The sequence below is a fragment of the Mus caroli genome, chromosome 17 (assembly GCF_900094665.2).
Source record: "Mus caroli chromosome 17, CAROLI_EIJ_v1.1, whole genome shotgun sequence".
Classification (NCBI taxonomy): Eukaryota; Metazoa; Chordata; class Mammalia; order Rodentia; family Muridae; genus Mus; species Mus caroli.
In genome coordinates this window covers 28,280,917-28,294,020 of record NC_034586.1, presented here as the reverse complement: position 1 = coordinate 28,294,020, position 13,104 = coordinate 28,280,917, and the positions used below count along the sequence as shown (strand labels likewise).

The 13,104-nt window shown below is 47.2% G+C and overlaps 1 protein-coding gene across 2 annotated transcripts; it reads left to right on the top strand.

Moving 5' to 3' along the window:
* The first annotated feature begins 4,883 nt into the window (after positions 1-4,883).
* Positions 4,884-12,420, top strand: Pglyrp2 (peptidoglycan recognition protein 2). Of its 2 annotated transcripts, XM_021149664.2 has the most exons (5): positions 4,885-5,092; positions 6,857-7,864; positions 8,833-9,043; positions 9,716-10,013; positions 12,312-12,420. In XM_021149664.2, exons 1-5 carry the CDS (start codon positions 5,029-5,031, stop codon positions 12,321-12,323), a joined length of 1,593 nt encoding a protein of 530 aa, XP_021005323.1. In that variant the 5' UTR covers positions 4,885-5,028; the 3' UTR covers positions 12,324-12,420. The 2 variants fall into 2 exon arrangements, with proteins under 2 accessions (XP_021005324.1, XP_021005323.1); XM_021149665.2 differs by lacking the exon at positions 9,716-10,013 and having other exon boundaries at positions 4,884-5,092.
* Positions 12,421-13,104: the final 684 nt, after the last annotated feature.

The window sequence follows — 13,104 nt, the reverse complement described above, 5'->3', positions numbered from 1 at the left end:
TGGGCTGCCTTGTTGGGCCTCAGGGGGAGAGGATGCTCTAAACTCTGTTGTGACTTAAGTCTTGATTGCCAGGGCAAGTTGGTACCCATGGGAGGCGTTTCTTTCTCTGAGAAGAAGGAGGTGTAATGGGGGAGAGAACTTTGTGAGGGTAGGACTGGGAGGAGAGGAAGGTGGAGTTTAGCCCCTGGGTAGAATACTTACCTAATGTGTGGGGCCCTGGGTTCCACCCACCTGCAGCACAGCAAATAGTAGCTGTGATAGGAGTCCAAGGGAGCAGCACCAGGAGACAGAGGAGACACTAATGTAGGCTGTGGACTTTGAATGCCTGATGTGCAAATATAGGCTCATCGATTCTCACTAGTGATGTAGGATGTTGACAACAAGACACCCTGCATGTGTGGGGGCAGGGAGAGTGCTTACAAAAAAAAAACCTCTACATTTTGTGCTCAGTTTTGCCAAAATGGACTGAGAATCCTGTATTCCCAGGTATCAGGAGCCTGAGGCAGGATTATAAATTCAAGCCAACTTGGCTATTTAGTGAGACCCTGTTTCAAAAGAGGGTAGGGGACTGATGATATAGTTTAGAGGTAGAGTTCTAGCCCAGCATGCTTCAGAACCTATCTATTAAATAAATAATAAATAGACTCTCTTAAAAATCAATTTATCTTAGTAACTGGGGTTATCAGTTTTACCAAAGGGCAAGCTTCACCCTAGAGCCAGCCCTGAAAGAACGTGCATCCTACGTACTTTGTTTCTAATTTACTTATCTATTCATTGATTTTGTAGAGGTACTGCTATGGCTCATGTGAAAATCAGAGGACAACTTTCAGGAGGATGCCTTCTTCCACCATGTGGGTTCCAGGGTTTAAGCTCAGGCCTTCAGTTCAGGTGATAGCAAACGCCTTAACCTGCTGATCCATCTCTGTTCCCAGCACATGTTTTAGCAGACAGAGCCTTCCATTCCTAGATCTTTGAAAAATCTAGGCTTGATGGACAATATCGCTTCACACTCCCCTGAGAAGTAGAGACCATTCAATAAATATCATGCCTCAGTGATCTGAGTTCTGACCTGTCTCTGTATACCTGCCTTCACCATAGGTCACTAGGAAGAGAATAACTGGGGCTGAAGACACATCCATTGGTTGAGTGGTTGCCTAGCATGAGGGAATCCTTAGGTTCAACTCCTAGCACCACATAAACTAACTGTAATGGTTCATGCCTATAACCCAAACTTTTGGGTGCTGATGGAAGAGGAGAGGGGGAGGGGAGGGGGAGGGGGAGGGGGAGAAGGGGACAGAGAGGGAGAGAGGGAGAGGGGAAGAAGGAGGGAGAGAGGGAGGGGGACGGGGAGAAGGAGAGAGGGGGAGAGGGGAACAGGGAGGGGGAGAGGAGGGAGAGAGAAGAGAGGAGAGGAGAGAAGGGAATACGCCACCCACTGAAGGTGAATAAGAATACCTGGTAGGTGAGCAGGCCCTGGGGTAGTTCCCTGGGGAATTCCAAGTCTGGCTCAGTTTGGGCTTCCCCAGCCTGGCCTGGGACCTGCCTCATGCTGAGTCCCTAGCCTGGTGGGCCTCTTTGAAACTTTTAAGGCTGGTTTGAAGGTGGAAGGCCAAGAGGGGAGTTTCCATACTGCCCAGCCTCAAGGAGCCAGCCCCACCTGATGCCAGAATAAAGGGGAGCTAGATCTGGCTGGCCTGAGATCACAACACCTTGGAGGAGGCAGGAGGTTAGGAAAGCTCCAGGCCAACCTAGGCTACGTAAGAGATTCAAGGACATCCTGGAAGGGAAGAAGGTGAAGAGAGACAGGACCATTCAGCAGGACTCGGACATCAGCACCAGGAGAAGAGGGCAGATCCTGTACTACAAACCTAGGTGGGTTCCTAGGATAAAACCAGAGCCCTTCTCTTTGTTTAATCAGGGGCTGGAACTTGGCTGGGAGGCATCTTCAGAAGCCAGGCATCGTGGCTCCCACCTGTAATTCTAACACTTAGCTTGCTAAAGCAGAAAGATTGCGTTCCATCCAAAGCCAGCATCGGCTACAGATTAAGACCCTTTCTCAAGAAGCAAAACAGAGGAGACTGGGAAGATGGCTCAGTGGGTTGGAGCATCTGCTATGTAAGCATGAGAGCCTGAGTTAGAATCTCCTTCCACCATGATAAAAACCAGTAAACCCAGCATTTGGCAGCAGAGATAGACAGTAGATCCTGGGAACTTGCAGGAAGCCTAACCCAAACAATGATCTCCTGGTTCAGAGAGGAGCCCTGTCTCCAGGCAATATGGGGAACAGGGTAGAGGAAAATACTGATATTCTCCTCTCACCATAAATGAATGTGCCTACATGGTATATGCAGTCATGTACACACACCATACACACATGAACACTCATACATACGCATACACATGCATGCATGGACACACACACACAAACATGCACACTCTTAGACTTTAAAAAAGCAGGGTCAATGAGACGGCTCAGTTTGTAGAGGCCTCCAAGCCTGAGTGAGAACCTGAATTTGATCACTGGTAGAAGGAGAGAACTTACTTTCACAGTCCTGTGCCACACATGCACCATGCATGCACACACATAGACAGAGAAGGAGGGAGGGGGAAAGGAGGGAAGGAGGGAGGGGGAGGGAGGGAGGGAGAAAGAGACTAAAAGCTGAGGAGGAAGAGGAAGACCCCAACCTCTCCAGCATCCTGTTGGGGGGAGAGATGTGTGTGCAGCACAGGAGGGGAGGTGACTCTAACCACAGGCTTCCTCTCTCTACTTGCTAGAATGTAGATATGAAAAGGCTGGGTGCTAGGTGAGGGCTAGTGGGAGGAAGTCACTCAAAGGTACCCTGAGCCTTCGTTCCTCCATTCTTGCATCTCCATTTATGTGAGGTAAACAGCTTTCTCCAACAGAAGTTCCTCTCTCCTCAAAGGCCCAGAGTGTCCAGGCCAACCAACTGACCAAGAATTACAACTGCTGAAACTGTAAGCCAAAAGATATCTCTCTTCTTTAAAAACTGATGGATGTCTCTGGGTATGATGGTGTGTGCCTTTAATCCTAGCACTCAGGAGGCAGAAACAAGCAGATCTTTGTGTTTGAAGGCAGCTAGGTCTACATAGCAAAAGTTCTGGGGGTTATATAGCAAGACCTTGGTTTTTTGTTTGTTTGTTTGTTTGTTTTTGTTTTTTAAAGAAAAGTAAAAGAGAGAGAGAAGGAAGCAAGCAAGCAAGCAAGGAAGGAAGGAAGGAAGGAAGGGCTGGGTGAGATGAGAGAGAGAGAGAAGAAAGAAAGGCTGGAGAGATGATATAAATAAATAAATAAATAAATAAATCCAGGGAATCCAATGAGAGATGATATAAATAAATAAATAAATAAATAAATAAATAAATAAATAAATAAATCCAGGGAATCCAATGACCTCTTTGGTCTTTCATAGGCATGGCCCTCCTGCAAAATCCCACACATATGTACACAATTAAAATAAAGGGGCTGGAGAGATGATTTGGTGGGTCAAGGCATTTTGTTGTGCAAACCCTGACAACTGGAGTTCTCTCTCTAGATCTCCAAGAGGAAGGAGAAAACTGACTTCCAAAAGTTGTCCTCTTATCTTCCCTTGCATGCTGTGGTACATACACATAGCCCATGAGCACACACTACACACATATACACAATAATAATACTGGTAGGTTATTTCTTTGTAGGTGAAATGAGCCGATTCAAGCCAGATTAGAATATATTAAAGGCATGTTTACTGGGGAGGGGGGACACAAGGGCCTGAAGTGTACATTTTACATATCAAAGCAGACCTGGTCTTCAGTCTCTTACTGGTATACCCTGCCCCCAACCATGAACTTTCCAGCCCAGGGCAGAGCTGCCCTCCTCTTATAGAATCCAAACATTTTTCATTTTGTGCTCTCTCTCTCTCTCTCTCTCTCTCTCTCTCTCTCTCTCTCTCTCTCTCTCTCTCTCTCCCTCTCTCTCTTCTCTCTCTGTACTTTCATTTTTGGCCTTTCTCTCTTTTTCTCCCCACCCCACCCCCATGGTGACTTCCCTGGCCTTAATCCTTAGAACCAGTGAACTCACCTAAAACAGCTTCCCAATCAACCTGCCTTTATTATATTCAAATCTGGCTTGGATTGGCTCATTTCATCAGCAGAAAAATAGCCTATCAAAGACTTTCATTCATATGTGTGTGTGTGTGTGTGTGTGTGTGTGCATGTGCGTGTGCGCACACACACACAGACACAGACACACACACTTTATTTGATACAAGGTTTTCTCTGTAGACCATGTTGGCCTCAGACTCAGAGATCCACCTGTCTCTGACTCCTGAGTGCTGGAATTGAAGTCATGAGCCACCACTACCTGGTTTAAACACAGGAGTGGGTGTTTTTTGGTTTTTGGTTTGGGGGAGGTCTTTTGTTGGTGGTGGTATTTGTTTGTTTGTTTGTTTGTTGTTTTGTTTTGCTTGAAACAGGTTCTCTCTACATAGCCCTGGCTGCCCTGAAACTCATTAGAGTCTTTTAAAACATATTTTAGAATACATAAAATAAGATAAAATAAATAAAATGTAAAAAGGGGACTGTAGACCAGGCTGGACTTTAACTCACTAAAGTCTTTTAAAAAATATTTTAGAACAAATAGAATAAGATAAAATGTAATAAATAAATAAATAAATAAATAAATAAAGGGAAGCTGGGGACACAGCTCAAAGGCACAGTGCTTGCCCAGCTTGCTTAACTTCCTAGATTTAATCCCAATTCTGCAAAATAATAATTGATTATAATTTTACATTTCTGGAGTTTGAACTTCCCAGTCTACGGACTTCTTCTGGCAGGGACCTGTCTTGTTGACCCATCATGTCACTCTGGACGGGGACAGGACTTTGAGACCAGATAACCTTGACCTAGGTTCTCTACTCCCACACAACCTTACCTCCACTGGGGTGACCGCAACAAGTTAATTCTCATGCTCCTATCCTCCTAGGGCCTCTGAGGTTCTCTGCTGGGTCTGTGCCCTGGAACTGGAGACCCACCATGAAGGCCTGGGGTGCCCTCTGGATCGTGCTTGGATTGCTGCTGTGGTCAGAGCCAGGGGCAGGTGAGTCCGAGGACAGAGGCCTGAGGGGGAGGGGTACTTGCTTTGTTCAACCCTAATGGGACAAGGTTCCAGCTCTTAGCAAACTGCCACTCTGGCACCTTACATGATCCAAGTCCCATAGAATCAAGGAAGGGATGCCAGAAAGACCTGGAGACCTGGAGGCAAAAGTTAAGGATAATTTCCTGGAGAAGAGATACACAGAACCAGGATGGGAGGAAGGAGAGCTGGGATTGGTTGAGAAGCAGAAGAGAAAGGATATTTTACACAGAAAAGAGCCAAGTTACAGAATTGTAACTTGCATTGCCCACAGAAGAGCACCAGTTCCAGACACTAGGATTAAAATGACCTTGAGGCTCTAGGTGTACAAACACTTGTTTCCAGAACATAGGAGCTGAAGCAGGAGGCTCATGAGTGGGAGGTCAGCCTGGACTATATAATGAGTTAGAGGCCAGCCTCCAATATAGAAGCAGCCCCTGCAACAAACAAAACAACCTACCTTCTCAGATGCACATCACACCTCCTCCACTTCCTAGCTGGGTAACCTGAAGCAACTAACATGACAGTTCCATTTCAGATGCTTCACTTGTAACAGGAAGCTAATGAGATATACCTTATAATGCTTTGTGAGGATTAAATAGGTTAAATATGTCACTGGCACATGATAAGTGCTTCAATAAACATTGGCAATTATCCAACAACCCATAACTCTACTGTGGACCTGATAACCAAACATTTCTAGCTTCCACTTGCTTGTTTGCGTCTCTCTCTCTCTCTCTCTCTCTCTCTCTCTCTCTCTCTCTCTTTCTTTCTTTCCTTCTTTCATTCTTCAAGACAAGGTCTTACTACAGCTCTGGCTATCCCAGAACTTGATCTATAGATCAGGCTGGACTCAAACTCAGAGATCAGCTTCCTCTGCTGGGATTAAAGGCATGTGCCAGTATTCCTGGCTTGCATTCCTTTTCTTAAAGAGGGAAAAACCCATCCTCCTCCCCGCCCTTTGGTTACTCGTTTGTCTGTTCACCTGTCTGTGTGTCTGTCTGTTTGTCTGTCTGAGACAAGATCCCACTCTGTAGCCCGGATGGCAGGGAACTATGTAGTTCAGGTTAGTCTTGAATTTGTAGTGATCCTCCTGCCTCAGCACTTTTAAATGAGGTGATTACAGGCATGACCACAGCAACTCTTATCAAGGAAAGCATTTCATTGGGGCTGGTTTATAGGTTCAGAGGTCTAGTCCATTTTTAGCATGGTGGAAAGCATGTTACACAGACATGGTAGTGGAGGAGCTGAGAGTTCTACAACTTGATCCACAGGCAGCAAGAACAAGAGAGAGAGAGCCACTGTGCCTGGCTTGGGGTTCTGAAACCCTAAAGCCCACTCCCAGTGACACACTTCTTCACCCACTCCAACAAGGATACACCTCCTATACCCTCCCAATAGCACCACTCCCTAATGACCAATGGGCCCAACTTATGAGCCTATGGGGGATATTTTTATTTAAACCACCACAAACGCTAACCTGGCCAGGCCTCTATCCTGTTTATAGTCTTTCCATGGCTCCCTAGTTAGTGCTCAGACAGTTCTACCTCCTTAACCAACAGGCAACAGTCTGGGTGCCTCCATTTCTTCCTCTACACAATGGTAGTGCTGGTCACAATGGTGTCCGATGAAGAGGTAGGAACACTTGGAGAATGTGACCTGAACAGAGGAACATTCCAGAACAAATGAAGCTGGGTGGCTGGGCTGACTCATTCTTTCTTCCTGCAGCCTCCTCCTTGCCTCTGCTCATGGACTCCATCATCCAGGCCCTTGCTGAACTTGAGCAAAAGGTACCAGTGACTGAGGCCAGCATCACTGCCTCTGCATGGATTCTGTCAGCCAAGAACTCCAGCACCCACAATTCCCTTCACCAGCGCTTGCTGCTGAGAGCACCAAGCCACAACACTACAGAGCCAGATCCTCACTCTCTCAGCCCGGAGCTTCAAGCACTGATTTCTGAGGTGGCTCAACATGATGTACAGAATGGGCGGGAATATGGAGTGGTGCTGGCACCTGATGGCTCCACTGTAGCTGTGAAGCCTCTGCTGTTTGGGCTAGAGGCCGGTCTACAGGCACACAGCCTTGCTAACTTGCCTTCAGATTGTCTGGCTACCCCCTGTGATGCTGGAGACACCTTGGCCAATATTGGAGTCACCTGGCCAGTACTCAAGGATGCTTTTCCAAATGCCTCTTCTCCAGATGTTGGAGCCACTTTACCAAATGACAAAGCCAAGACTCCCACCACTGTGGACAGACTCCTGGCAATCACCTTGGCTGGTGACTTAGGTCTGACCTTCCTCCACAGGACCCAGACTTGGAGTCCTCCAGGCCTGGGAACTGAGGGCTGCTGGGACCAGCTTACTGCCCCCAGGGTCTTCACACTGTTGGACCCCCAGGCATCCAGGCTCACCATGGCTTTCCTCAATGGTGCCTTAGATGGAGCTCTCCTTGGGAACCACTTGAGCCAAATCCCTAGGCCCCACCCACCCCTCAGCCACCTGCTAAGAGAGTACTATGGAGCTGGGGTGAATGGAGACCCGGTGTTCCGAAGTAACTTCCGAAGGCAGAACGGTGCTGCTTTGACTTCAGCCCCTACCCTGGCCCAGCAGGTATGGGAGGCCCTTGTCCTGTTACAGAAACTGGAGCCAGAACATCTACAGTTGCAGAACATTAGCCAAGAGCAGCTGGCTCAGGTAGCCACCTTGGCTACCAAGGAGTTCACTGAGGCTTTCCTGGGTAAGGAGTTCCCCCTGGATCCTCTTAAGTAGACACTTATGGCCCACTGTGATCCCCTGGATCAGCAGGATCCAGGGCTCAGGAAATCCAGGGGGACAGCAGAATCTATAAAGACAACTTCATGGGCAAAGAAATGCTAGAGTTGGTCCTTGAAGAGTAAATAAAAATCATATAAATTCTTATGTTAAAAATGTTAAAAAAAAATGGGGGGGGTTGGGGTAGAGCGCATGCATAAGAAAGACCCTGCATTCGATTCCTACCACCACAGTAAACTGTACATAGTGGTGCATGCTGGTAAGCCTAGCTCTTGAGAGGTAGAGACCTGAGAATCAGAAGTTCAAGGTCATTCTTGAATATATATCAAGGGCAGCCTGGGCTTCATGAGCCTTGAACTCCACACCTATCCAAGACAAGAGGCAGCTCACAACTGGAAGGCAACACATGAGGGCTGATTTATTTTTAACCTGTTTATTGAGACAAGGTTACATATATAGCCCAGGCTGGTCTTGAACTTGAAAGCCCCCTTCCTTAATCTCTCAAATGCTGAGATTAACAGGGATACACTACCATATTCACACTTTTAGGTTTTCTCCTAGAAGTGGGACATATAGTGGATCCTATATATATATATATATATATATATATATATATATATATCTTCCTTTCTTCCTTCCCTCTCTCCCACCCTCCCTCTCTGCCTCCCTCCCTCCTTTCTTTCTTTCTTTCTTTCTTTCTTCCTTCCTTTCTTTCTTTCTTTCTTTCTTTCTTTCTTTCTTTCTTTCTTTCTTTCTTTCTTTCCTCTCTTTCTTGTGTATGCTTTCTGAGCCATCTCCCTGGTCTAAAACTAGATGTTTTTCAAACCCTGGAGGCTGGAGGAATGCACACAGGTTCATTTTAATAGTGATTCTGTCTTCCAGAAGGAAATGCTTGATAATCAAAGTCTAATTAATGCTCCCTTGCTCTTGAAGGATGCCCAGCCATTCACCCCCGCTGCCGTTGGGGAGCTGCTCCCTACCGAGGCCACCCAACGCCACTCCGGCTGCCACTTGGATTCTTATATGTGCATCACACATACGTGCCAGCGCCACCCTGCACCACCTTCCAGAGCTGCGCCGCCAATATGCGCTCCATGCAGCGTTTCCACCAGGATGTGCGCAGCTGGGATGACATCGGCTACAGGTGGACCTAGCCTAGACCACTGTGGAAGGGACTGGAAGGCAGGGGGTAGAATGAGTGGGCTGAAATGAACAAGTTGTAGAAGAATTTTGTAGTGGGCATGGTCAAAAAACATACTGTGGTCAAAATAAGGGGCGAGGTCCAAAACTGGTGGGGCTATGAGTCCCGCAAGGGAGAGTGACAGAAGAGTGAAGAGGGATGTGACTGGTTCTTAGGGGTAGATTCAAAAAGGAGAAAGCTTGTTTTCTTTTGTTTTGTTGAGAGACAGGGTTTTCTCTGTGTAGCCCAAGTTGTCCTGGAACCTTGGCCTCGAACTTCCTAGTTCTGGGATTAAAGGCTTAGGCCACCACAGCCCGCTGCTGCTGCTGCTGCTGCTGCTGCTCCTCCTCCTCCTCCTCCTCCTCCTCCTCCTAATGAAACACGGTCTCAGCGGGCCTGCAGCTCACTATGTGGAAACCGCTAGTCTCGAACTCATAGAGTTCTGCCTGATTCTTTCTCTGAATGCTATGATTAGGGTATTCTGCACCATTTTGCAAGAAAGAAAGGTTTCTGGGTTTGCACTTGGTGTTCAAATGATACTAAATTGAATGAAACAGAAGCAGTGTGTTGCACTTGGTGTTGTAAGGCACAGAAACAAAGTCCCGCTGATCCTAAAATATCCCATCCCCTCCACAGTTTCGTGGTAGGCTCCGACGGCTATGTGTACCAGGGCCGTGGCTGGCACTGGGTAGGTGCGCACACACGCGGCTACAACTCCCGCGGCTTCGGTGTGGCCTTTGTGGGCAACTACACTGGGTCACTGCCCAACGAAGCTGCGCTGAACACAGTGCGCGACGCGCTCCCGAGCTGCGCAATTCGCGCAGGTCTCTTGCGGCCAGACTACAAGCTGCTTGGCCACCGCCAGCTAGTGGTCACCCACTGCCCCGGGAACGCGCTCTTCAACTTGCTGCGCACCTGGCCTCACTTCACAGAGGTGAGTCTGCTTGTCCCTGTGCCTGAGCTTTAGCCTGTCACCCATGCATCTTCGAAACATGGCTCAGGCACAACCTTGAGTCTCTCTCTATGGCATCATTTGTCCTGTCTATTCTGCGACACAACTTCAGCCCTGGCCCTGCCCCAGTCATCTCACCTTTTGCCTAACTCCTAACACCTCTGATGCCACCTCTCTGACCTCAGTCCGGCCTTCTTTACATAGCTTTGCTAGATTACAGACTTCTGCTGTCCAGCTCTCTACCCCAAACCACTGTTGCGGTTCAGCCACAGCTACAGCCTGGGCTGTTTGGGAACTGAAGTTTCTCTCTTCGGGGCCTCATCATGATTGTGGCCTGATACTACTCAGCTTTGAAGATTGCTCATCTGAAGAGCAATTTGTCTTATAACATTTTTTATCAATTTCTGACAATACCTAAGATAAAACCCTTCTGCCTACACTACCTCAGGATACCAGCCTAGAACTCACTCTAGACTCCTAATGTGAAGGCTTCTGCTCATAGAAGCCTAACCTACCTGCTCCAAATTATACTGGTGGCAAAACCTCAGTCCAGTCCCTACTCCTGTGTTGCTCTTCTCTGCTCATCCCAACCCTGCAGGTTCTTGATAGCCTCTGACTCCCTGACTCCTGAGGCTCCTTTACATTAGAGCAATCTAGACCTAGCCAGCACAACCAAAATAAAAGTATCACCCAGCCTCTGATTTCTACCACTACCTAACCGCACAGTCACATTACCAGAGTCTGTTTTGTTTGTGAAACACAGTCTAACCCAAGCTAGCCTTGAACTCACTGTGATGGTCAGGCTTGCCTCCACTCCCTCCACCCTCCTGTTTCTGCCTCAAGTGCAGAGATTGCAGGCTTTTGAAATATATTACATCCAACTGCTACTTCCTTCTTTTTCCTTTTTAGTGTGTGCGGGGGCCGTGCATTTGCATGTGTGTGTTTATGTCTGTGGTGGTAAAGACAACTTCCGGTTTTACCCTCAGGAAAGGCATCTATCTACCTCCTTTGAGACAGGATTTCCCATCAGACTGAAGCTCACCAAAATGGCTAGGTTTGCTGGCTAGTAGGCTAAGTCTTCTTGTCTTCAGATCTCCAGTGCTGGGATTGAAAGATGCCACTTCACCCAGCATCTTTATGTGGGTTCTGGGGATCAGACTCAGGTCTTCATGCTTGCAAGGCCATTTCTCCAGCCGCTATTTTGATTTTGTTTGTTTGTTTGTTTGTTTGTTTGTTTGGGGTTTTTTGGTTTTTCAAGACAGGGTTTCTCTGTGTAGCCCTGGCTGTCCTGGAACTCACTTTGTAGACCAGGCTGGCCTCGAACTCAGAAATCCGATGCCTGCCTCTGCCTCCCGAGTGCTGGGATTAAAGGCATGTGCCACCACACCCGGCCTGCTGTTTTGACTTTGAGGCAAGGTGGGGAATGGTCTTTCATTTTGGATCCTCTAGCCTCACCTCTATATTACCACTCCTGTTTTCATTAAGCTATTTATCTGCCTGCCCTTCCCTGCAGACATGTTTGAGTTTGTTTTTTCTTTTTCTTAGATATTTTCTTTATTTACATTTCAAATGTTATCCCCTTTCCTAGTTTCCCCTCCGAAAATCCCCTATCCCCTCCCCCTGCTCCCCAACCCACCCACTCCCATTCCTGGTCCTGGCATAGAGCCTTCACAGGACCAAGGGCCTCTCCTCCCGTTGATGACCAACTAGGCCATCCTCTGCTACAAATATAGCTAGAGCCAAAAGTTCTACCATGTGTTTTCTTTGATTGGTGGTATAGTTCCAAGGAGCTCTGAGGGTACGGGTTAGTTCATATTGATGTTCCTTCTATGGGGCTTCAGTCCCCTTCAGCTCCCTGGGTATTTCTCTGGCTCCTTCATTGGGAACCTTGTGCTCCATCCAATGGATGACTGTGAGCATCCACTTCTGTATTTGCCAGGTTGATTTGTCTTAATAGGGACTTGTACTTGTGGTATAACCTGGGTTAGTTTTGTTTTGTTTCTTGTTTTTTTTGTTTCTTGAGACAGTATTTTCACTATGTAACCTGGAACTCACACAGATGTATCTGCCTGCCTCCTGGGCCCAAGATTAGCCTTAAACTCTCCAAATCATTTGGCCTTAGACTCCCAAGTGCTGGGATTGTAGACATTTCCCCATCAGCTTGGTGTCCACTCCTTCACTTTGGGCTCCTGTCCTGTCCTATATCCAAGATTCCATAGCAAGGAGGGCAGACCCAACCACACATTACGTCTAAGTTTCATATTCTCTTATTTCTTCTAGGTTGAAAACTAAGAACTCCTTTGAGAGACCCTTGAAGATCCAGGAGGCCTTATCCCTATGATCCTTTGAGCAACCACAGACCTCTAATAAAGGGACCACTGAAAGGAAATCTCTATGAGTATCACCTTCCTCAGAGACCAAAATGCAAGCAATGTGTGTGTGGCTCAGTGGGAGAGCACCTAGTTGACAAGCAAGAGGCTTTTAGTTTTGTTTTATTTTGTGGGGGTTTTTTGTTTTGTTTTGTTTTTTATTTTCATACAGTGTTTCTCTGTGTAGCCTTGGCTGTCCTGGAACTTGCTCTGCAGACCAGGCTGGCCTTGAATTCACAAAGATCTGCTTGCCTCTGCCTCCTTAGTGCTGGGATTAAAGGCATTGCCACCACTGCCCATCCAAGGCTCTGGATCTCCATTCTAGCACTACAACAGAGTCAGGCTGGCTATGGGAACTCATACTTGTAATCATAGCAATTGGAAGGTAGAGGAAGGAGGTTTTCTTGGAAGCTGTGGGTATTAGGGACTGATCCCTCCTGACAATGAGTACTAGAGAGTTGGGATGACAAAAATTGAGGCAGTTTATTTTACGACCTTGTAAGGTGAAATGCCAACAAAACTGGCAATGGCGCCCCATTGGGAGAAAACTGTCCCTTTTTATTTTTTATTAATGGTCCTAATCAAAATTCCTTTCCCCGCTTTGCTGCATGTTGCCTGAGTTCCATTATCCATTCATCTCCCCCTTTTTTCAATGTATGCTCTTGGTCATGATGCAGCCAGCTGCCTGTACCCTCTCATCCTGT